The following is a 27,246-nucleotide window of genomic DNA, read 5'->3' on the forward strand; positions in this document are numbered from 1 at the left end:
AAAAGGAATTTATAATAATACTGTTTCAATTATATTAAATATAATAAATCAAAAATAATAAATAATATAGAATGAGTAAAAAAATAATAAATTCTGCTAAAAAGTAAATTAATCATATTAATAATTAAAAATATATGATAAACCTTCAATAATTTCATTAATTGAACATTAGATTTTTATTGAAAAATAACAATAAAAAGATACATGATTAATAAATTATTAACCAAAAATAAAAATTATAAAATTGGTTTCACGTTTTATATTTAAAAATTATATATTTAAAAATGGTTTCACGTTTTATATTTAAAAATTAATATATTATTATAATTATAATTTTATATTTAAAAATTATACTTAAAAATTAAAATAATATATAAATTTGTCTTAACATTATAATTATGTTATTATACTTATTAATTGTACTAAATAATTTTTTTAGTATCAAAATATCTCTTTTAATATATGTAAATGTAATACTTAATTGAAATATGTTAAAATAATGTCGTAATTGCTTATATTCTTTGAATTATATATGCAAATATAATAAATAAAAGCAAATATATATATATATATATATATATATATATATATAAAAATTTTATTGTAAAAAATATTTCCAATAAAATTTAAAAAATTGAATTATAATATAATATAATATAATTATAATATAATAATATGAAATATAATATAATATCAAAAAAAGAAAAAAATAATGAACAAAGTATTGTTATTTACAAAAAATTAAAATGGAAAAATAAAATAAAAAATATCTACATGAATAAAAATAAAAAAGAAAAAAATATAGAGGATGTAAAAAAGAAAGGGATGTAAAAACAAAACAGGATGAAAGAAAAATAAGGAATGTGTTTGAAAAGATAATAGAAGAAAAAAAGTGTGTATATTATTAGGGTTATGGAGAAATAAACAAAGAAACAAAGGAATATATCAATTAGGAATATACATATATTTATATAATATGAGCAAAATTGTTAGACGGTAAAGAATATTTAATATAAAAAATGGTAAAATCATGGAATGAACGAAACGATCTATCAAGAAAGAAAATAGCGTGAGCAAAAAGAGGGCAAAACTGCGGAGAGACAAAAAGATTGTATATATATATATATATATATATATATTGATTATATATATATATATAGTTAATCCTGACAGAAGTGAGAGGGGAAGCAAAAGTCCAGAAACAGTTATATCGAGGGTACAGTGCAAGTATAGAGTGGGAGAATTCGGAGTGGGATACAGAGTGATAGAAATGGGTGGGAACGAGAGTAAAGGTAGGAGAAGGAAGTGGAGATGAGGAGTGTAGAGAAGAGATGAGGAGAAGAGGAAGGAAGGAGAAAGTGGGGACTGGTCATAGGGGTAACGGTAGGATTCCGGGGGTTGAAAGCAGCTGAGAGCAGTGTACGAGTAGGTCATACCAGAGAAGAGAGGTAGTTCGCGTTTAACAAACGACTCGTTCGTTGAACAAAGCGTATAATTGTTGGACCGCTTTTCTAAATTTTTCATTCGTATCTCTTTTTCAAGAATATCTCGTTTCCTAATATCGATCTCCATTTTTTTTTATTAGTGTTACTATCATCGTCATCGTCGTTACTGTTTTCATCGTTGTCATCGTTTTTGTAATATTTTCCATTCCATTTTTCGACGTTGCCGTTGTTGTTGTCGTTATTCTCATCGTTCTGTGTTGTACTTACTCCTTGACGTGTCCTTGTTATTATTGTCCTTGTCCTTATTTGCGGGGAATATAATAGAAAATCGAGGAAAATGGATACTCCCATCGAAGAGCAATGGCTGAATATATTTATCATATAAGGAAGAATCGACATTGATTCGATCGATTGAAAGTACGAATTCCAGTGTATTAATTTTGATTTTATTTTCGAAATAATTCAATATTTTTTTAAATTATAAACTAATATCAGTCAACATCTTTAAAGGATTTTCTCTCAGTCATTGATCAACTTTTTGTCTTTTCACCCCTATTTTCTCTTACTTTTCCTTATATTAATATCATTTTGTTAAATTTGTTGGAAAGCAAACGTGTGTACTATTATTCTTATATTTGATCTGATAAATTTTCGATTAAATTTGTCAAATTTATACAAATTTTTTGATCAAATTATGATTTGATTTTTGATCGAATTATGGATTAAATTATAATCGGATTAAAGATTATCGGACAAAAAAGGAATAAATTAAAACATTTCTTTGATATTTTTTTTATTTATCTTTTTTTTCGAAAATCAGTGAAAGATTATAATATTTAAGACATATAGTTATAGATATTTGATATTTTCAAATTTAAAGATAGAGAAAAAATAAAGGAAAGAAAGTTAAAAAGAAAGGAGAAAAATGGACGTGAAAAAACAAAGAAGAGAGAAAAGAAGATCAAATAGAAAGAAAAATTAGAAAGAAGAAAGTGGGAAATATTTGAAAAGTTATAAAATATTTATAAAAAAGATTAGTTTTTTTTATTTCTACCAGAAAGAAATCAATTTTGCATTCGTTAGGAAATATTTGTGTTAAAATTATAATATCGATTATTATTGTTGTTAATTTTTTATCATAATTTGTATGTTTATTAATTTGATTATCGATTATTATAATTAAATAATTCTACTTATTTCACAAATTTAATGAGATAAATGAGTTATCAAGTCGGATCAATGTTAATTTTATTAATAGAATATTTAAAGAATATCAATATATTATTGAATTTAATATTTTAAAGTATATCAAATTACGTATCTTTTAATTTTAGTTGAATAATATTTTTAAAATAATTACGTATTTTTTAAAATAATATTATCATAGGTTATTCGCTCATTTAAAGTCTACATGTACATTTTGATCATATTATTATTTTTTATAGACGGAACAATTTTTCTTCACAGTATAAATTGTCGCGGAATTGATTTTCTCTTCAATCTTTTTTGTAAAAAAGGAAAAAAGGAATTAATGGTGGAAGAGAAAAACGAAAGAATATGAAAACATAAGAAGAATATAACGAAAAATATAAAAATAAAAGTGCCTCTAAACAGAAGTGGATTTCAAACGTTTAAAATATTGGATATTTTTAGATTAAATCTTGCTTTTTTCTAAAAAGTGCAAAAAAATAGCAATGGAAAAAAATTATAAAAAATAAAAAAGAAGACAGATGTAAAAAAAGATCAAAAAGAAAAATTGAAAGAAAGAGCAAGAACATAAAAAAAAAGAAGGACAACAAAGGATAAAAGACGAGTATTTTTATTATATAATATCTATTACAATGATATTTATTATACAATATTTATTAATATTTGTCACAAGCATGTTATGTTAAACATATGAAATCTAAAAGAAAAGAAAGAAGATAGAAAATTATCAAAATTAACATAAAAAATTTTGAATCATGCGACACGATTTGATAAAAAATGTATCACAAATTCAACAAGCCGAACTAAAAAAAACGAGAAAAATTAATAATCGTTTAATTAAAAAAGAAAATTCGTAATAGTGTTTGTATAATTCGCTCTTCGCTATTGAATTTATATATTTTTCTTCGAACAACTGCTCCCATGGAATAGCATCATCATCGGTCAACATATAATATTGTAATATATCGATCCTCTTCGGTATCGACAATAAGCGGAGCGCGTTTTCGTTCATTAGAAGAATATACGAGATGAATACGTTCGTTAAAGCATCAAAAGTTTTCATTGTTCGATAATCAGCTCAGAAAGTCTACAAACAAACGAATACGAAAAGTAGTTCCGTTTCTAGTTTGGTTCAGGGAACGATCGAATATGGAAATCGCAGCCTCTGCAATGTTGGATGGCCTGAAAAACAATCGAATCAGCAAGTTGGCACTGTCGCGGTTCTTGTCGCAGAGTCTGTGAGTAAATTAACTCGGCCGTTCGTCGAGCACGTAATCGATTCGACGTGGTACAAGTAACCAGGATGCTAGAAAGCATCGTCACGTAGCGTGCACAATAATTGATTGCTTGGCTTTTTTATGCTTTTATTGCGTTTCATCGTCATCTAGTTAATTAGTTTCTCAACCTACGCATTCTCGATCCTTTTGACATTTATCGCGCGCACTTGCTTATCGCTTCGAAATTGATTATCCACGCGCGAATCGTTCGCGTTCTCACGATAGGCACAACATGATTATATTGCTACCTGTACCAACTCTCTTCGACCTGCTTCGTCTTTTTGATCTTGCTTATATACAAAATATTTTTCTATATTGTTTAGCAACAATTTTACAAAGCATGCGAAATTTTAAAGAAATTTTACGGAATAAAAATCCCGATGTCATCATTCAATCTAACTAAGGAAGTAATACTTGGTTCATGAAAGTAATACTTATACTATTAATTTTATTCTTCGATTTTTATTCTTCATTCTTTTCGTTTTTCTCGTAAAACATTTTCTATTCTTTTATAATCACTATGTTTTTATATCATAAATATATGATATGATTAAAAAAAATTCACAATTCACACAATATAATAAGAAAGAAAATAAATTGATAATGAAAATAAGTTATAGAGAAAGGCCGAAGTGATGAAGAGAGGAGGTAGCAACAAACGGAGGAAGAAAAAAGAGAAAGAAAAAAAGAAAGAGAAAATGTAAAAGAGAAAGTGGAGAGAGAGAGCAAGAGAGAGAGAGAGAGAGAGAGAGAAAGAGAGAGAGAAAGAGAGAGAGAGAGAGAATAGATCAAAAAGTAAAAAGAGGAATTCTTTTTTTATTTGATTTTAAAATTATATTTAAAATTTATATATATTAATATTATTTAATTTATTTATATATTTCATATAAAAATATTTAGAATAATGATTCGAATTTCAATTCGAAGATACATTGATATAAAGTGTTTAAGAGAATAAATAAAAAAATATATATAAGTATATACAAAATTATGTATTTATATATTTATACAAGTTTTCGAAATTATAATCATATATATATGAATAATGTTCATTCCTATCTCTTTGGAATAAAAAAAAATTAAGATTATTAAATCATGAATTAGTTTGGTAATTATTATTGGCTATTAAAAATTTTTATTTATTATTTTCGTAAATTTTAACGTGTTTTATAATAAAAAATTATATAATAAATATATGAATAATTCGTAACATCTAACAATTGTTTATTATCTATTAAAAGTTCGGTCAGTCATCATACCTCGGTTGCGCACGCATCTGCAACCCATTTTCATTTTTTTTATTTCTCATCTAACAACGAAGATATATACGAATAATTGAAAGAACACCGGAGCTGGCCCATTTATTCAACGATGCCCCAGGCTTTTTCGAAACAAAAGAAGAACAAAAAAACAAATTTTTATCGAACTTGTCATTTCAATGATTTGTGATTCTTTCTTGTTTATAAAAATAGATATTTTTCAATTTGATCTATAATTTCTATGTTATTTGTATTTTTTTTCTTTCATTTTTAATGATTTAATTGATTTTTTATATATTTAAAAATTAAAAGATATTATTCTATAATTTATATATTGGAAAATTCTATAAAAAGTCTATGTATATTATTAAATAATTGGAATATATTAAGTAATAATATAATTTGTTGATAATAATTAACTCGAAATTTATGACTAACTAATGATTTTGGAAAAAATAATGAAGATAGACCGAAAGGAAAGAGAAAAGGAAGAAGCAAGACAAGAAAAAATGAAAGAAGAAAGAAAGGAGCAAGAAAATTAAAGAAAATAAAAGAGAAAGAGAAAGAGAGAGAGAGAGAGAGGGAGGGAGGGAGGGAGAGAGAGAACCAATGAAATACTGACCAGGAAAATATATATGGTTGATAAGGATGAGAGGGTAGTGAAGCAATAGTAGTGGTGGTGTAATGGTAAAGATAGGATAGAATGGTGACGGTAGTGGGAGAAGACTGGCAATGTTAGTAATGGTGGTAGTGGTAATGGAGGGGATAGAAATGGAGGGAGGATAGTAATATGTAAAAAAGAGTAAAGATAGGATATGATAAAGTAATATAGCTATGGCGAGAAGATTGACCAAGAAGAGAGGGGTAGGTCTGGGTTAAAAGAGAAGGAAGAAGGGAGGAAAGGAAAGAGAGAAAAGATAAGAGGGGCGCAAGCGTTTGATCCCTGGTGCGTAGGAGAAGTTTTCTATGGCGTCCTGAATATTCCTTTGGTGAGCAGCGAGGTGGCGCCAATGTATCGAAAGCTTGAATGCATTGATGTGTATATGTGACCAGGGCTTTTCCACCTAGGAGAAAAGTTTAGTCAGTGATGCGACGCGATTGCAGTTAGAAAGAGAAAAATGTGCACGTTTTTCGCATGAAAGCGAACGTGATATATTTCAATTTTTTCTTCGATTAACGAGAATTTCGCATCGTGTTCTTGTTTGAATTTATCGACAATTTATAATTTGCAGTGAAGAATTTACAATTTACGGCTTATGGCTTATGGCTTGCAGCTTACGGCTTACGGCTTACAGTTCACGATTGTGTAGTTCACTAATTTTCGTTTCTCGATTTTGTTAAATTTGTTAAATTCATTTTGTTTTTTTTTCTTATATACCGAATCCTACGTATTATTCTTCGATAACATGTTTTTCCTATTATATTTTTTATCAAATTTATTTCCATTTAAATTTTTTATTATTGATTAATTGTTTATTTTCAATTGGAATATTAAAGAACTGGTGAGTAATTAAAGAATGGCGAGGAATAAGCATAAAAATATTAATATATACATAAAAATATACAATTTTTTTTCGACGACATCGCAATATAGATATAGTGGAAGAATGATAACCATATACATATGTCTAGATTAACGTCTTATCTTAAATTAATTTGATCTATGTTCTTCATATACATGAATTGAATAAAAGGCAGCTAAAAATTTTTAAGATTATAAATTAATTAAAAATTTTAAATCGAAATTATTAAATGATTATATACAATTGACATAATGAATATAATTCGATTACAATTAATTATTGATCTGATCAGTTATGAGTCAAATGATATTTTTTTTTCTATGTTATTTTATATACAGAGTGTTAATGTATTTGTAGGACATTTTTAGAGAATCGATTCTGGTGATTAAAATAAGTATAACAGTTGATATTATATATATGACAACATTATATATATATATATATATACATATATGACAAAAAATGTCGATTTATTTATTTATTAAGTTAAGCTTATTTATTAAATTACTTATTTAAGTTTGTATTAGATGAAACGGCAAAGAAAAATAAAGCGGTTTCATTCTATCTTCCTTTATTTTATTTAACATAAATTTAAATTATTTATAATTAAATAAATAAGTTTTTCTTTTTCTTAATTTTTTTAAAGCATTTTTTTACTTGATTTATTTATTTTGTTTCTCTTTGCAACTGCTTTGCTTAATATGCTCTCTATATTATATTTCCATTTTTTTTCTGTCTTCTTTCTTATATAAAATTTTCAAAATAAAAAATTATTAAAATATATATATTTATAATATATATCTTTAATAACACTATTTTGCATTGATAAATAAATGAGGGTAATAGTAATAGTAGTAAAATGCTTTTTTGAAAAATGCAGAATGTATATATAATAAATATCTAATATATTTCCACAATAAAATCTTGTTACTCAAATAATATTTCATGATTGATGTTTTGATTGATATTCTTTAGTTGAAGAAGTGATATTATTTCATCATGAGTATGTGATTAGTTCATAATGGAAGAAAAACGAAATAGTTTTAAATATTTAAATTTAATTTTTAATATGCGATGATAAAAAGAAAGGATATTTTTGTATTTTCTTATAAAATTTATAGTCCGCGTGCACATCGACTGGGAACCTGTTGCTTGGATATTCTTCGGCATTGACCGAGCCATATCACGGCCAGGAACTTTTACCTTTATCATGCGCGTGCGTTTCAATCGATCGCTTCTCTCACAATTTTCTTTCCTGTCAAATGCACTTTTCGTTACTAATATTTTTGATTAAAAGGAATTTAAAAAAAAAGAAATTATGTAATATAGATAATTTGTTTTATAAAAAAAGAAAAAAGAAAATTTCAAGAAATAGAATGTTGCTATTATGACAAATATGATTATTATTATTAGTAATGAATTAATCAATTTTGGCATTTAAACGACATTTTGAATAACAAGTTTCAAAGAGAATGATGACGAAAGAAAAAGAGAAGACGGAATTGATATATGGAGATGATATATGTAGATGAAAAAATTGAATTGCCTCTTATTTTGATATTATTTGTCATTTAATCGTAACAAAAATATATACATACTCAGTATGCGCGCGCCTTTTATCGATTTTTGCAAACATTATTGCGTGACCTAATATATATATCTTCTATTAGCTTTGAAATTTTGTTCTCTATTTCTTGAATATCGATAATATCAGAAAACTTAATCTGTAACATAGTCTTGGTATAGCAATCAATAATGTATCTCTAATTTCGTTCATGTGTCGCATGATTGTCGCTGGTCACGCTGCTGCTATTCAGCAACATTATGGCAATAACAATCAAGTTATTTCTGGGCGGTGATTGGTAACAAAAAACAGTAACTATATAATGAATTGAAATGATAATGGTGGCTATCCCAATTGTTAACGATGACAGCAGTGACGGTGGTTATGACGTCGGCGATGGCGTGAACAGTGGCAGTGATACCAGCGAATGTAGCTAAGATCGATCGTATCCCCTTCTTTCAACCCCTCCATCCACCAACCGACTAACGGGCTAACCGACCGACTGAATAACTAAATAATCGAATAAATTCCTGGGATTTTTTCGAGATACTATCGACCATTATTATTATAGTTCTTTACTAAATTTTTAAATTCCTTAAAAACTTACACATTTTTAAATTTGTTTGATTATTGTTTTTTAATTTTTTCTATATTCGTGAACATTGAAAGCTGTGAGTAATAATAGTAATTATTTCATTTATTTTTATTCGAAAAACTTCATGCATGAATGCCAAATGCTTAAAATGGTGTTATGTCGTGATGTAAATTTTTCCAATATAAAATATTGACAATTTCGAATTGCAAATGTTTTTATCCAAATTGAATTCGATATTTATAAGTATATAAGTAATGAAATATGTAACTTAAATAAAATGTTATCATATATTATTATTTATATTGATAAATAAAATTTATATCAAAATATTAAAAACTAGATCAGATAGAATATCGAGTTTTGTGATTTGAAAAAAAAATATTTAATTCAAAAAATTCTATATCAAACATTTATATTCAAAAAAGAAGAAAAATATAAAATCTAAAGAAAAGATAAAAAATGCATATGAATAGAAAGAGTTTTTGTTTTTCGTTTTTTCTTTTCTTTTAATCAAATAGATTATATTTAAAACTTAATAACGGAAATGTGAACACGTCCACGCAATAATCGTGGTTAAAGACACTCGGAACAATAAAATCATGTGGGCTGCAGTCACGAGGTCTTTGGAAATACTGGTTGCCTTCTTCGAATATTACACCAGCAGGTAAGAAATGTGTATTAACTCGGCAACGTAAATTAGGAATAAAATTAGCATGATAATGATCCTTTCGATAAAGATTTGCGAACATAAGGCGTGATGGAGTATGTTTGTCTGAACGATGACTCGTGAAATGGGTACGTTCTCTCTATCTCTTTCTCTCTCTGTTTCTATGTCTTTACTCTATCTTTTTCTGTCTTTTGTCTATCCTTTTGCTCCCCTCCTTCATTCGCTAACTTTTTTTTTATTTAATTAGTTTTTTTCTGGCGTTTTTTTTTCTTTCTTAAATTTATTACTATTGCTAAATGATATAAATCGAGTCACGTTTTAAAATAAAAACGAAAGCAAAGAATATTTGATTTATGATATCAAGAAAAATATTTGTGGTTCTGTTGAATTTGAATAATTTTTTATTATGTTTTATTTTATTTTTTTTTTCGTCGAATTCGAGATCAAGATTTAAAATTCATAAAATTCTATTTTAATTTTTTGTGTTTCATGCATCCTTTTGGGGTTACTATTGGAATTCAGAGCGCAACTGGAGTAAGTATATCATAAGTTAAAAAATAATAAAAAATTTTTAATCGATCTTTTCTCACATTGCTTCACTTGACTCTTCTATCTTCTCTTTCAATTCTTCTTCCTAATGGAAATATCTTATTCGCGGATGGGCGCTGCTTTATCTGCGTAAGTAATTCAATTGAAATAAAACTCCCAAATCTAAACTCCAATTTCTTCGATTTTAAATTATATTTCAAAACAATAGTCTTTCGTTTTTTTTTTAAAATAATGTCAACATATAAATTTTAAACGTTTTTTTCAGCAAATTTAACAATTATGAAAAATTATTACTTTTATACGTTGTTTCCTCGAAATACTCTCTTAATTCTCTCTAATATTTTTTATCGAAATTAATTAGACAAGAAACTGAATATTAAAAACAGAGGAAAAAGAGAGAAAAAGAGAGAATGGCAGATAAATTAATCTCTTTTCTTTTGAAATTGATTATCAAAATATCTTTAACAATAAAATAATAAAATCATAATATTTATTTAAAACTTTGACAATATATTCCCAATGATTCGGAATATAATTACTTTTCTATCTTCTTGCAAATATTTAAACTTGAATATTTAAGTTATATATATTACCTATATATTTAGTTATATATTAAGTTATATTAAATTATATAAGTTATATAAATTATATTAAATTATATAAGATAAACAATCATTGTATAATTGCGATATATACAAATATATTTATAAATATATTTACATAAGTATACTCAGAATCTATCATAGTTTGTAGTTGTTACGATCGTCGTTGCCATCGCTTTCAACGACAAAATTGTATAATCTTGTCATGATTGCTTCAGCTATGCCAAAATAGAAATTGTATGTGTCATAAATGCTTTAGATTTCATCGTAGTTGATAAATGCACGCAAAACAAAATCGAGATGATGTGAAATAGGGAAATAGTCTTTTTTGGTGAAAAACGAAAAAACGTAAAATACATATGGCATGACAATTACGGTGACATTAACAATGACAATGACGGCAATGATGACATTACAATATCATTGTGTCATTATCAGATTATGATAATAATATTGATATTAATGATGATAATAATAATAATGATAATGATAATAATGATGATAATGATAAAAAACATAAACATGGGAATGAATAGCATTGTGTATAATTGGATTCCGAGATTTAAAAAGATGGTTGTCAATTGATTTTGTCGTAGAACAACCGGTAGTCCAGCGAATAAACCAGCATCATCGGCAAGTGGAAGTGGCACCGGCGGAACTAGTGGGACGAGTGTTGGTGCAAATAATTTGACGACAAGCGGAATAGCCACGGGAAGTAGTGGATCTGGATCAGGCGCCACTGTATCTGGCATTGGCACTGTGAATGCAGGGAGTAGTGGCATTAACATCGGGGCGAATGTTGGTACCGGAAATGTGGCCAGTGGAACGGTTGAATCTCGTACATCAACGATCGGAGTACAAAATAAACAATTGCAAAATGTCAAAGGAGAACATCCTTCGGTATATATTCCTCGTATTTTCTTCTTTTTTTTTTGTACGAATAATTATTTTTTTCTTTATAAAAAATATTTTTATTATTATTTTAGAAAGCATTTCTACAAAATAGATCGATGTCTTTAGTGGACATGTACATTGATAATTCGGAACCCAGCGAAAATGTTGGTCAAATTCATTTTAGTCTGGAATATGATTTTCAAAATACTACACTTATCCTACGTATTATACAGGTTAATATATATTGATATATACATAATGTATATTGATATTATAAGATGATTATTACATCATATAAACAAAGTTTATTCTTCTGATTTAGGGTAAAGATTTGCCAGCAAAGGACTTATCCGGAACGTCCGATCCTTATGTTCGTGTAACACTTCTGCCGGACAAAAAACACCGACTTGAGACGAAAATAAAGAGACGCACGCTAAATCCTCGATGGAACGAAACATTTTATTTCGAAGGTAAGTATCGAATTAAAATAGATTTGATAAATTGTATTTTTTTTCAGTGATCGCGTTGAAAATTATATTAGATATTATATTATATTATTGCAATTATTATTTTATCTTTTTTCGCGCTTTTTATTATTTTTATATATAGGTTTTCCAATTCAAAAGTTACAAAGTCGAGTGTTACATTTACATGTATTTGATTACGATCGATTTTCAAGAGATGATTCTATTGGAGAAATGTTTCTTCCGCTATGTCAGGTAACTTTCATTATTGGATTATCGATTCTTTTTCCTTTCAAACTATTTAGAAATTGTCCAATGATCATTTAATAGGTCGATTTTTCGGACAAACCTTCGTTCTGGAAAGCTTTAAAACCTCCAGCAAAAGATAAATGTGGAGAATTATTGTGTTCTTTATGTTATCATCCGAGCAATTCCGTATTGACTTTAACACTTTTGAAAGCTAGAAATTTGAAAGCAAAGGATATTAATGGGAAATCAGGTAAGGAAATCATCATTTCTTTATATAATAAAGAAATGGCTTGAAAGGAATATTTTTGTTTCGAACAAGATATAAAAAAAATTAGGAAAGAGAAAAGAAAAAAAATTATTAAATTGATAACATCATTGGAAAAATCATATTTAACTATTAATATAATATTGTAATATTATTATATTGTAATATTATTAATCTCTTTCACGTGTTTTTTTTTTCGTTTTTTAAAAAAGTTTTTCATAAATTGATTGTATTGAAAAAGATAGTGAAATTTAAAAAAGATATTTTTTTTTTTAACTTATTTTATTAAGTATTATTATTTAGATCATAATATATTATCAATTTATTTCGTCCTTAATATAAATACTTTCAACTGCTATTATTAATATAATATTCTTTTTTTTCTTAAATCAATCTGGATTGAATTTTTTTTTATTCTTTTTAAAACCTTTTTTATATGTATATATATATTATATACACATATTGATATGCTAGTCTTTTAACTTTTAACTTGGATATTGATTAAATCCGTAATACATTTTTGTTAAAATTTTTAAATAAATTTGTAAGAAGATTTATTTATAATAAATATTTCTCTATTATCAATATTTGATTCATTTAACTCAATAAATAAAATAGTTTCTAAGATAGCTTATTTAATCAATCTAGTTAATATTAACAAATATAATTTGGTTATATTAAAAGATTTTGCAATTCATCTATTGAATTTTCTTTTTGTATTATTTCGTTTATTGTTTTTTATATTTTTTTTTGTATTATTTTTTTATGTATTATATTTGAACTAAAAAAAGTGAAGAAAAATATTTAAAAAGAATTTTTTAATATGCAATAGATACATATTCAATAACAGAATAAAATCTTGAAAAGAATAATTATAAAAATAATAAATTATAATTAATAATTATAAATAAAAAATCTATCAAATCAACAATTATAATAAATGAAAGATATAGACAATTTATGTTATTATTCTTGAATAAATACCTATTTAGCTATGCATATACATGAATATCGCTATAAAATAAAAAGATAATTATTTTAAGCAAACTTTTAAAGAAATTTATAATGTCTTTTTGACATATTTCCTTTTTATGTCATTCTCTTTTATAATAGAAACTGCGAATTAGAGAAAAATTCAATGATGAAATTTAATTTTTTCCTTTTTCTTCGGTTTCTATATTTAGATCCGTACGTAAAAGTATGGTTACAATTTGGAGATAAAAGAATTGAAAAACGAAAAACTCCTATATTTAAATGTACTTTAAATCCAGTATTTAACGAAGCTTTCTCATTCAACGTACCGTGGGAAAAAATTCGCGAATGCTCATTGGACGTAATGGTAATGGACTTTGATAATATTGGCCGAAATGAATTGATTGGACGAATTCAACTTGCAGGTAAAATGATTTTTTTTTAATAGTATAGTCAATTGATAACTCAACTATCTATATAAATTTGATATTGATTGGTATTAATAATGATTAATTTATATACGTATTTATACAATTATATCAAATAATGATAATAATATTTCATTAACTTTAAGGAAAAAATGGAAGTGGAGCAAGCGAAACAAAACATTGGCAAGATATGATTACGAAACCACGACAAACAATCGTACAATGGCATCGATTAAAACCGGAATAAAGGTTCAAATATATTTGATATTTATATATTATATTTAGAATATTGATCAAAAATTTTCAAATCTAGTCTAAATTTAATAATCTAAATTTAATTTAATTTAAATACATACTTTTTTTTACTATTTACTCTTTTTTTATTTCTATTTCTTTTTTTAATTTCTTTCTTCTTTTTCAATTTTTTTTTAATTTTCTGCTTGTCGCTTCGTTTTTTATTTATAAAATTTTTTCGAGTTTCATATCAAAAACTGCCAAATATATTATTATATTATTATTATGATATATTATTATGATTTATCAATATAAATGTAAATAACATATAATAGAATGTTTATATACTTAGTTTTTTAGATTAAATTTTATTTCAGATCCCATTAAAATTCAAAATATCCAAAATCTAAAAGTAACAAGATCGATGGTTGCTATTTAATTCTTTTTATTCAATTGGTTGTAATGCAGAAAAAAGGAAAAAATTGAAGTTCTACGAGAGAGATTTTCCCATTTTGAAGAATATATGATGAGCATATAAAACATTATTCTTATCGAGAGGAACTTCTCTCGTGTTACAATTAAATTATTCTCTTTAATATCGGTACTTCTCGTTAGTTATTTATTTATTTTTCTTTCTTATCATGTACAATAACGACTTCACAATGAATATATCGAATTCACTATCTTCGCGTACAAACTCGTTTTCACATGACTCGTGCATCGCAATGTTTTCATATACATATAATATACATACATAAAAGAATCGAGAAGACGAAAGCGTAATCAATTAATATTACTTTTAAATTTTTATTGACATTTAACATTGAATGTTATTTTTATGACTGTTTTGCACGAGTAAATACGTATAGAGTATGTAATACTATTGCTTCGAAATCCGTGATGCGTCAAGCGTCCTCAACTGTATTTATATCCGGTGTCTTCCGATCATGGTATTATGGCTATTCTAGAAAAAAAATTTAATGAATTCTCTATAATTGTCTTCTAATAATGTTACATAATGAATAAATTACTAATAGATATTATTTTTCTAATTGAATGTTGAATGTGATTATTTTTCATTTTTATTCATATTATTTGTATATTTTTTTATTTGTTGTTATTATTATATATCTTTCTGTTCAGGATTAAATCAATCATTTCTTTTTTTTTTCTTTTAAACATTTATTTTTATTTTATTATTTTTTCTTCTTTTTCTTTCTTTATTTTATGACATATCATCGCATAGAAATACAATTGGAGCAAGACACCGGAATATAATGTTGAATTCTCATAAGAATCCATAAAACAGCGATATTTTTGACGGAATTTTTGTATCGACCTAGTCGGAAATCTTTTGAAAGCGATGAAAATTGTGATCGGTGTTACACCTTGAATAATCTTAAGCGTTAAATTCGATAGTTTGCTGTTGTTGACGATAACACGTAGAAAGATCCTTGAGATCAAATTAAAATTGCGATTTTGCATACATTATACGTATGTTTGCGCTCGTATACGTGTACATGTACGTTTGCATATACGTGTGATATTTGTGTGCCGAAATGCGAATATTCTTGTATATGTGTCGAATGTGCAGTGCGTCGTGAAAAAAACAACGATAATTCTAATTATTCGCAAATTGAAAAGCGTTACGTAGTTACGTTTAGCGTAGCGCTTTTAGGTTACATAGATGCGTTTGTAGACTGAAAGTGTAAAAATCGATATTGCAGCAAAGATATATTCTGAGTAGCATAATCGATGACTGATCGAATATTTTTACATTATGTGGTTTTACAAATTAACAAATTACTAGTGTATAATAATTGAGTGTATAAAAAGCGTGCCGCTTTTTAGTCGAGCTATCACGCTAGCGAGATCGAGCGACGAATTTTTACACGAGAATTAATCGATTTTTCTCGTGTTACGTTAAATTCGTCTAAATCCATCATGAACGTATATTGTATTTCCATGTTGATAGTATTAAACGCGACGCACGAGAGCACACACGCACACACGCACGCACGTATATACTTATGTCCATATACATACGCATACATATATATATATATATATATATATATATATATATGTATATATATATATATATATATATATATATATATATATGTATATATACGAGCACTGTTGCATATAAAATTAAAAAAAATTTGCACAAATACGCATATGTGTGTACACCTAATTATCAGGTAGCACAAAAAATCAATTAGACTAACGTTTGTATATCGTAGATTGTATATTATACTGTTGCATAACAGTTGAAATGCAAAAACAAAAAAATATTACGATTTGGCATAAATCTGTTAGAAAAAAAATTCCCCCCTCCCTCAAAAGAAAAAATAAAAAAAAAAACATGTTGAAACGACCTTATTCAATTAAAATCGAAGACCGAGCGAGCGTGTATGCATCTGATAAATGCCATGTGCAAAATTCATAGCGTTTAGTTCTTAAATGAATGCATTCATCGTGCGTTTATAAATATATAAGTATATACATATGTTGTTCGATCGTCGCTCGATCGTGTTTAGTCAACTATCATAATGTAAATGCGTTCTTAAATGATTATACGTGATTATACGTGATCATTTAGAAAATTAGTCCATAATTGGAGAAAAAGTGCCAAAAGTAAACGCGAATGGCGGATCGAACATGTTTTCCGGCTCCTGGATGTTTCTTTCCCTTTTTCTTTTTAGAATTTTTTTTAGTTTTTTTTTTTAATTTCTTATAGTTGCTTCATTTAATAATTGAAAGTTTAAGAATTGTTTAAATTGTAAAATATGAAAAAGTTTTCGTACGATTCGTTCAACAATAATGATCGATGGCCAATTGAACTACAATGTGCAATTGCATATCTTTCTTTATTTTTCAAATTAACAATGAAGATAGATGTATAATGATAAAATATAATCGCTCTATATCGGAATTAATTTGTCTGGCGCCAAAGATTTATTGTTTAAATAATCTATTGCGAAATAAAAATTGAACTATAATGTGCAATTGCATATCTTTCTTTATTTTTCAAATTAACAATGAAGATAGATATAATAATGATAAAATATAATCGCTCTATATCGGAATTAATTTGTCTGGCGCCAAAGATTTATTGTTTAAATAATCTATTGCGAAATAATCTATTTTTTATTTTTTTTTCTCCTTCTCTCTCTTCTTCCCCTGTTTTTTCCTTTTTCTCTTTTTTTTCCACTTCTTCTGCTTTCCTGTTTTTTTTTATATAGATAGAATACATGTTAATTTCAAAATCTATATTTTAAATTCAATCAACATATGTATTATATATTGTATATTACATAGTGTACAAATTAATTCGAATTGGATGTGAATTGGGCCTTATACCATGGATTACCTCAATCGTAAGCAACTTGCCAGTCAAGTTCTAGTTTGCGACTACAATAAAACAAACGTTAATAAGATTTTAAACCGATTTCATAAAAACAACTCATTCTTCAATATTTAACAAATATAACAAATCAAACGTGAAATTAAAATTAGATGTTCATCTTGTATTATTGTTATGTTTGTGCGTGATTTATCATTATCTAATAATAAATTGAGAGTAAGAATGGCATTATTCGATTAAGAGTGAATCAAAACATGGAATCAAATTGATATGATATTAGGACACCGCGTAAACGCGATTATTGTCTTTTTTTAGATTTTTGATCTTTTGTTCGATTGAATTACTAAAAAAAGATGGAATTTTCTGTTCTTTCTTCTGTTATATCATAATTATTTTTTTCAATATTCATTCGAATTATTATATGAAAAAAATTTATTGATTTTTCTTTCAGATTTAGTATATTATATATATGTTTTTCAATTTTCAAATTAACAAATTCTAATTATATGTATAAGTTATTTGATTAATATATGAATTAGTTTTGTTTAATTATTAATTGTTTAATTGTTTAATTTTAACGTTCTAAACGGAAAAAAAAAGAAAAGTTGAAAAATAAGAAAAAAGTGAGAAGCTTGATTTCATTCAAAACAATTTGAAAAATGTTAGGGAAGAAAATATGTAGAAACATAAATGTTAGATAGAAAACATAGTAAATATAAAATGATATATGGTCCTTGATCATATTTCATCTCTTCGAAACAGAAGAGGAAATTTTTGTGACAATGTATTATTTGATATGTTGTGCGTTAGAATATACAGTGAAAATATACGCGTAGAAATGATAGATAAAATAAACAGAATTCTATTGATCAAGTCAAAGAAGTAAGCGCAAATATAAGAATATAAAAGAAAAAAAAAAAAGAAGAGAAAAGAAGGTAAAACAAAAGCAAACAAATGATGGAGAGAAATTTCATGATCGATTATGTCCTATCCTTGTAAATACATGATATATTTTTTAACTTCTCTTGCTTATTGTATACACACAGAATTGTTCTATTAAGAAGAAGATTAAGAAGAAGAAGAATGAAAAAAGGAGGAAGATGAATAGAGCAAGATGTTAAAAAAAAATTTTTTTTAATAAATACTATGTATTTACAAATGATAGAAAACGAGAGGAGGGGGGAGGAAAGGAGAGGGGGAGGGATATATAACGAAATAACAAACGAAAAAAGAAACGAACTATATTTCCGTTCGAAATATAATTGCAGTTTCGCGATGATGCATATCATTCATTATCGAAAATCGCATGAACAAATCCGCGTAGCTAGATTTGCTTAGTCAAATATCTGCTTAACAAGATATTTGCATTAGTCAAATTCTTGTAATTAAATTCGTGGAATAATATTTTGATCATACAGATTTAACGCTCTATCGTTTACTTGTTGTTGTATTGCTTATTTATACATTATATATTATTGATCAAATCTCATAAATCCTTAATGAATATGTTATTTGTTTCATATCTCATTCTTTCATTTCTAATAACCAATTCAGTCGTACATATCTATTTTATTTTGTTATTTTATCCTTCTCCTGCCAATCCAATGAAATACATCCATTAACTTTTTAGTCATAAATTCGATATGTGTATTTCCTTCGAAATATTGTTTTATATACTAATATCGTTGATAAATTGATCGAACGGAGATATTTATTTCCTGAATATTGCTTGATGCTCGACATATGTTGTATATCCGAATAAAGAGAATTTCGTTTGAGAAACGAATTTTTTATTGAATTTTATTTCCCTTTTATTTTTTATGAAACATTTACATAATATTCATTTTGACAAGTGATTTGATCGGATTAAGAAGACATGCTGATTACATTGGTACGTTCAAGAAGCTGAGTAACCGTTGATGTTAATTTATATGTAATCTGTTTCGTTAACAATCGAGTCTTGATTCCGGAAGTATGTAATGCCAGTTGATAGAGGTCGGCATAGTACTATACACATAAAAAAAGAGAAAAGATAAGTATGAGATGAAGGAATTCATTTCTTGCAAATTGGAATTGCAGGAATTGTATGATAATAGAGTCGAAAGCTTATGTCTCAAGAATTATAGTTCGTCAATGAGATATTAACAAAAATATTTAATTTTGTTGTGTATTATATTTAATGTAAAAGAAATTAGTGATAAATCATATGATAAATATATAGATGTCTAAGATGTTGGATAAAAGATAAGGATAATCCTAGAAGAAGCAAGGCCAAAGAAATAGGCCAAAAATTTCAACTAATAGATTGATTATTAACAATTGTGATTTTGAATTATTACAATATCAGAAATCTCATATTTTTATTTTCTATTAGAAGAGAGATAGATTGTATTTACCATTTTTATATTATATATATATATATATATATATATATATATATATATATATATATATATATATTTATAATATATAGTCGATAATATCGATATTATAAATATTAAGTAACAATAATGATTATAACGATGGATCGACATTATTCATCGTTTATCTAAAAATAGAATTTTTTAAACATGTTTCGCTATTGTATCTTATGATTATTGGATCATTTATACTATTCGTCATAATTGAATGTGTATAAGCAATACTCGTTTAGAAAATCCTATTTCTATATCTCTCAATTGGTGATTCGTAAACCGCATATGATCCTTGTATATACTGCTCCTCTTCCCCCTCCTCCCATCTCCTCCCCGTAATACTTAGTATGAAAAAAAGGCAAAGATTAGAATATTATAAGAGAATCGGCATAGTAATAGAAATAAAGAAGCAAGCAGAGAAAAAAATTGTTCAGATCTGAACTTGAAATCATTAATAAGAAAACAAAAAGACAATGATATTAAAATCAAATAATAGATTAAACTAGAAAAAACAAATATCTAAAATTATTTGACTTATTATCTGCAAATATAGTTAATATTGTGCCTAGTATTAGAATGATGAACAAATGATTTTAATTTTTGAAAATGATAGAATCTAAGAACAATTTGATTATAGATTAAATAATTGAATAATATAAGTAGGGATGATCAATCGACTATAAATTATATATATCAATAGTTTGACTCATTAACAAATCATTGTTATTTCGACAGAAATGAGATAATTAATATTGTCGTTCCATAAATTAATCTTTTTCTGCAAACTTTTCAAAGGTGTTCTCTATAAAGTTTGATTAAGGAAATCATTAGAACTATTTTCAAAAACTCAAATTGAAAAAATTAGATATAATTATATATCTTATTTGTGACATAATAATTGGAGATAAGACATTGTATAAATTATAATGTTTCTATATACTATATTCATTTACTATATATTCATCTACAAATATTCATCTACTGAACGAATACTTTATTTACAATAACATTTGAGATATACAGAAGATATATGGGAAAAATAGACATATTTATTTAAAATTGAATTATTGCGCGTCTATTTCGAATAAATAATAACAATAACAATTCATTCATAATAACAATTCAATCATTAAAATAATGAGTAATCATTTATAAGTGATTTGTTGTAACAATGTAAAAATATTTTGTGAAAGAAAATACGTAAAATTTTAATAAATATGTAAAATATTAAATTATCATAATAATAAGAAAAATTATCTATATGAAAAAATAAATTAGTTATAATTGTTAAAACAAATATATATAAAGTATTTATGTAACATTTTTGTAAATTCTAAATATTAAAATGATGAAAAAAGTTTATATATATATTTTCAATAATGTTTAATTAACAAATTATTGTAAGATAGAAATGATGCACTGCGCTAACAAAAGAGCATTCAATATATGTATAATAATATAATATGTATTGCTTGCGTAGCAGAATGCTTCGAAAAATAAATATATCAATATCCTTTTATACATAAATTATTATTTCTAAATTTCAATATAATATATTATACAATATATATAAATATTGTATAACTATATAATATATACTTATGTTATCTCGTTTAAAAAAAATTTTTAATTATGCAAATTGAAATCTATGTAAAAAAAAACTATAATCCATAAGGAATTAGATTTTTAATGGTCTACTCATTATTTTGAACAATTTTTATATATATTTTTACATTTATTTTGGACATATTTTACATTTTGGACATCATCCGTTGCAATGTATTTATAAAAACAATAGATAAGTAGTCATATCGTATATGCGTATTGACGCATATATTGCCAACAAGCACATATAGACAAAATTCAATCATATCAAAAATTTTTTTTACTAATATTTTAGAAACTCATAAAGACTCAAAGCTAAAATTCTATATTTTTCTTTTTCCTTTTCTTCCTGTCTCAAAATTTGCTTTTTCGATCAAGAAATGCATATCGCATTTTATTCAAACTAAATTATACAGTAATCGAAATAATATTATTCAAAAAAAATTAATGAATAAAATATTGCAATAATAAGCTGAAAAGAAGAAAAATATAATATTTATACAGATTTTTAATGGATACAAGACGTGATAATAATATAATGTAATTAAAATATAAATGTTAAATTTTGATTATTATTTTTTTTTGTTTAGTAATTTCATATCAGAATAAGATATTATTATAAGCATGTAAATAAAAGATAAAGTTTTTCAATTGATACATTTATACATTACTATTGATATTATTATTGATTTTTTTATGAGAATAATTAAATATAATAAAAAAAAGTTTATAAAAAAATATCTTCATAATCTGAAATCTTATAAAAAAAAATTCAATGATTAAATAAAATATATAACGAGATACATTTATCTATGGATTTAAATAAAATATTGTATACAAATTTTATCAATATTCTGGAATTTAAAACTTATTCAAAATAAGTGTTTGTTAAATAAAGAGTTACATAATCTTATATAAGTATATATATATAATATTATAGACACTATTAATCTTTATATCGCTTTTCATAATAATTTTGAAAAAATTAACATTGAAAAAATATTTATTATATCCTTTACTACATATCTATATTTGTAATTTTTTTAATGTTTTTAATATATGCATTCAGCTATTATTTGTTTTTTCTAGTTGTATATTACAATATTATTATTATATTAACGATTTTATTTTTATCAATGGATAATTAAATTACTTTTTGAATTATTTCGATTAGATATATTCGATCTTATATTCTCAAAAATTCAAATTTTTTATTTTACAATTTAATTTCTTATTGATTATTGAATTAAACTTATTCTAATTTATAATATTATTACATAATATGTGCATATTTTCTATTTGATGTAGATTTTACAAATAATCAATCAGAATTCTAAACTTTAAAATAATTTGCATTCTATTTATTATTCTTTAATTATTATGAAGTTTATAAAGTTTGGTATTTTTTTAATTACTGTTTTTTTAATTATTATTTTTAATAATAATAGTTCTTTCACATCTTAATGGATGTTTTGTATCATATAATGAAATTTTATGTAGTATTTAATGCTATTTTTAATAATATTTTTAATAATAATAGTTCTTTCACATCTTAATGGATGTTTTGTATCATATACTATAATGAAATTTTATAAAATGAATTTCTGAAATTACCATGAATATTTTGTTTAAATTATCATCAAAATAAATAAAAAATCATGTAAATAAATATTTTTCTTTTTACTATATAATATAATTTTATATTATAACAATAATAATAACATTATAATAATATAAATTTTTTTATTATTATTGTTATTCTTATTATTCCATATTATTTTGATTAAACAATCTATTATTTATTATGATTAATTATTATGATTGATAATATAAATAATTCTAATATATAATATATAAATTTATAATAAAAAATAATAAAAATTAATTATAAAATAAAAATTTTAATAATAAATATTAAAATAAATATTATATAATAAAAATTATTTATTATTTATCATATAAACTTTATATTTTTATCGATTAAATTAATAATAATTTTAATTCTGGAAATTTCTGAAATGATTAAGTTGATGAAAATTTGATAATCTGTTATTATGTATAATATTAATGTTATATAACAATTTATATAAGTTATGTATCTGTTATATTTCAATAAATTCTGTTACTTATAAAGATTGAAAGTCATTAAATAAAAAAATTATAAGTATTAGATTATTATTATTACTAAATTATTATTTGTTTGTTTTCTATTTGAAATCATTTAATTTTTAAAAGGAAGAAAGAAGTTTTTATTGTATCTGTTTTTATACAAATTTTGTGATTTGCAAGATATTTTTTTTTTTGCTGCTTAATTATTGTTTATATTTTTTATTTTACTTTATCCGCAATGTTGTAAAATACATTTTAAACACAAACTGGTAATTTATTATAGTAATTTTTTCTATTGCTATACATTTGATATCGATATTTTGATATATATTATATTTCTCTGTAGTTCTATATTAATTTTTATCTCGGTTTATTGTCAGATTCTATGTTATATATATATTTATTAATATTCGATGACGAAAAAATGTAATGATTAATTTAATATAATTATCATGATTAACTATAATGTGTATTATTTTAATAGAGTAATATTGTTTTAATTCTTCATATTTTATTTATGTTTGTTTTTAAAATCTTCCATCTATTTTAGATTGATAAATGTGAAAATTTGCATTTTACTTTTTAACTTTTTCATTATTTTCTTGTAAATTTTTATATATATAAAAATAATATATATAATATATATAAAAATAATACTAATATATTTTTGTTAATATATCAAAAACTATATTATAAATTTGTAATCATTGTAATTTTTGAGACATAAGCTTTCTATCAAGCTATCATATATTTTTTAATTCCTTATTTCAATAAGTAAAAGTACATCGGAATTTTTATTTTTTCGATAAATATTTAGAAAACGATCATTTATATATATACATATACATATATATATATATATATATATGTATATATATAAATGATATATATATATATATAATATCTATATATATTATACAATAAAAATATTATCAACATATTTAACAACTTTTTTTGTATATGCAATCTTTGCTCTTAATTTTAAATATATTTTTAAAAAATTGTATAAATGTTATTAAATTTCATTTATATATTTAATAGTATATGATTCATTATCTGCATCACGTTTTTTATATTACAGTAGTTAGTACTTAAAATATATAAAAAATAAACCAGTCAAAAAACTATGTCCTCGTAATAGACTTGAAATATTTTAATTTTAATATTTAGAATGCAAAAATTAAATATAAAACAAGAATAACTTTAGTTATTAAATGACTTAGAAAATATACGATAATTCGATTGAAAATTTAAAATTAAATTTAAAACTAATTACCTCAAATTTGTCGCAAATTTATAATTTTTAAAATTAACAAAAATTATTATTACTATTACAGAATTTTGTCTATACATATGTGTCCAATGTATGTATCAATATGGAATTGCTGTTTATTTTTATAAACATATTATACTAGTATTTAAAATGTATAATGGATGAATTAATATAACTTATTGTTTATAATTAGTATTTATCTATGCACAGATTAGATATTTCATGTATTTTTTGAATTCACGAAATGCAAGAAAATAGAATAAAACAATCTTTGAGAAATTAAAATTACTATGACTACTATTCAATTATTTAATATAATTATTAAATATTGATTTCAATATTATTATAATTTCAGTTATTCAAGCATTGTTATATATTTCATTTTCATATTTTACAGATCCATTGATATTATTAGGCGTGCAAATAAATTTTTTTCCCTTTTTTTTTTAAATTCAAGATTTTATTACATAAATCAGGTATAAGATAATATTTCAAAGTATTCATCCTCATTCTCTATAACTCTCTTTTCCCACCTGATGAATAAATTATAAATTCCATCGCTGAAGAATGACTTACTAATTATGAAATCATCAATACATTTTTGGATATCTTCTACTGAGTTGAAAAACTTCTCCGATAATTGGTGTTACAAACTCCGAAAAAGATAATGGAAAGTATGTCGCATGTGGCAGGACTTCCCATCCTTACGCATAAATTGTATCACACGTTCCTTTTGTAACATATGATCAAGCATTGTCGGGTTGCAAAATCATGTGTCTTGTTCCTTGTTCAGTCAACGACCATTTCTGCTTTAGCTGGTCATATAAATTCATTAATTGATTTTGGTAATATTCGGCAATTGTCTTTTCAAATGAAAGCGGTTCATAATGGATCATTCCTGGGATATCCCAGTAAAACTTTTTTGCGATGCAAATTCGGTTTTATCATTGAAGTTAACGGTTCTCCAAGATTAACCCATGATTTCCATCGTTTGGGATTGTTATAATATTATATCATATAATTCAATATTTTTTATTACCAATAACAATTTTGTGCAGAAAACTTTTTCTTTTATGCCATGAAAGTAAGGCAAATCTCGGATCTATTTTTCTTATTCATTTCACTTAATTCATATGGGATCCATTGCTCTAACTTCTAAATCTTATCCAATTGTTTTAATTGGATAGATATTGCTTATCTAGTGACTTTCAATCTTTCTGTCAATTCTTGCTGGATCGGATTTTCGTTGAACAATTCCTCTAATTCGTCATTATCATATTTTCTTGCTGTATTTGAAAAATCGTCATCTTCTAAATTAAAATTTCCGGCTTTAAATCTTTGATACTACTTTTTGCATCTTTAATTTTAAGTTTGTTTTCTAAAATACAGCATTCTCTTCCAGTGCCGCACAAACGATTTCAGTAGTTTCAACAGCTGATTTCCTAAATGGAATGCAAAAAATAAGCGACACAAATAATGCTTTTCGCATATTGTTTGAAATTGTTGCATAAAAAACTTTTAGAGCGCTTATCACAACTCTTCTTAAAAACAAAAGAACGCTCTTTCAAATGGCACCATAAATAACACACAATAATTCGAATTCAGTCAACTTATTTGCACACCTAATAATTCAGTTTTTATACATTTTAAATTATTGGTAATATGGTTATAAATAAGCAATTGCATTTTGTCATAAACATGAGCATATATTATGAATTTAGATAACAATTTTTGAGATAACTTTCGATTGAACTATTATGCACTTTTCGATTCGTTATTCGTATTATAATAATAAATAATAAATAATAATAAATAATAATAAATAATAAATAAAGTAATGCGAAAAACAAGATAATCAAAAATATTATCATTTTTCGATCATACAAGAATTGTTTTATATTTTATTCTTTTTATATTTTATATTATTATATTATATATTATATTATTATATTATTATTATATTATATTATTCTTTTTATATTCTTTTATATTTTATTATTAAATTCTTCCTAAATAAATTTAAATAAATATAGTGATATTAATTTGTTTATTGCTAATATATATTTTGCTGGCTGTTATATATATATGAATGCTGGCTGTCTAATATGTTTATATAAATAATTCATTAAATAGTAATATTCGTACTCATTATCATAATCGTACATAATCGAATGTACATAATCGAAATTCAATGTATTAAAAACAAACTAACTGAAATAAAGCCAAGCAGCAGTTACATATATTGGAAAAAGTTGTTAAAAATTGTTATTCTTATAATA

At 24.4% G+C, this 27,246-nt stretch overlaps 2 protein-coding genes and 1 long non-coding RNA gene across 19 annotated transcripts in view; 2 read left to right on the top strand and 1 right to left on the bottom strand.

The window, feature by feature from the left end:
* Positions 1-1,170: 1,170 nt before the first annotated feature.
* Positions 1,171-3,075, top strand: LOC107966041. Its single transcript, XR_003305926.1, has 2 exons — positions 1,171-1,448; positions 2,891-3,075. It is a non-coding gene; the product is annotated as an uncharacterized LOC107966041 (long non-coding RNA).
* Positions 3,076-3,251: 176 nt separating this feature from the next.
* LOC409138 (synaptotagmin 7) lies at positions 3,252-17,794 on the top strand. Of its 11 annotated transcripts, none has more exons than XM_026444526.1 (11): positions 3,759-3,892; positions 9,391-9,536; positions 10,062-10,073; positions 11,287-11,590; positions 11,677-11,817; positions 11,907-12,054; positions 12,194-12,303; positions 12,379-12,547; positions 13,747-13,959; positions 14,109-14,211; positions 14,574-17,794. In XM_026444526.1, the coding sequence occupies exons 2-10, from the start codon at positions 9,472-9,474 to the stop codon at positions 14,207-14,209; spliced, it is 1,263 nt and encodes a 420-aa protein (XP_026300311.1). In that variant the 5' UTR covers positions 3,759-3,892; positions 9,391-9,471; the 3' UTR covers positions 14,210-14,211; positions 14,574-17,794. The 11 variants fall into 11 exon arrangements, with proteins under 11 accessions (XP_026300300.1, XP_026300301.1, XP_026300302.1 ...); XM_026444522.1 differs by lacking the exon at positions 3,759-3,892 and adding an exon at positions 6,186-6,692; XM_026444528.1 differs by lacking the exon at positions 3,759-3,892 and adding an exon at positions 6,186-6,337.
* LOC412436 (protein CASC1) overlaps positions 14,984-27,246 on the bottom strand; it is a 38,300-nt gene continuing 26,037 nt past the window's right edge. For 5 of the 7 annotated variants that reach the window (XM_016916467.2, XM_016916466.2, XM_016916462.2 and 2 more), the window contains one exon: positions 18,783-19,573. In XM_016916467.2, the coding sequence (XP_016771956.1) occupies positions 19,433-19,573 (141 nt within the window). In that variant the 3' untranslated portion in view covers positions 18,783-19,432. Of the gene's footprint in view, positions 15,161-18,782; positions 19,574-26,262; positions 26,410-27,246 lie in introns of those variants that run through there. The other 2 variants (XM_026444469.1, XM_016916472.2) reach the window with 2 other exon arrangements.

This window comes from Apis mellifera, linkage group LG1 (genome assembly GCF_003254395.2).
Source record: "Apis mellifera strain DH4 linkage group LG1, Amel_HAv3.1, whole genome shotgun sequence".
Taxonomy (NCBI): domain Eukaryota; kingdom Metazoa; phylum Arthropoda; class Insecta; order Hymenoptera; family Apidae; genus Apis; species Apis mellifera.

Bases quoted from the DNA above. Each gene is read 5' to 3' on its own strand.
- LOC409138 (XM_026444515.1), top strand. From the start codon at position 3,804: ATGGAAATCGCAGCCTCTGCAATGTTGGATGGCCTGAAAAACAATCGA. The intron at 11,591-11,676 runs GTATATATTCCT...TTATTATTTTAG, and splicing joins TCAAAGGAGAACATCCTTCG to AAAGCATTTCTACAAAATAG. The intron at 12,548-13,746 runs GTAAGGAAATCA...TTCTATATTTAG, and splicing joins GGATATTAATGGGAAATCAG to ATCCGTACGTAAAAGTATGG.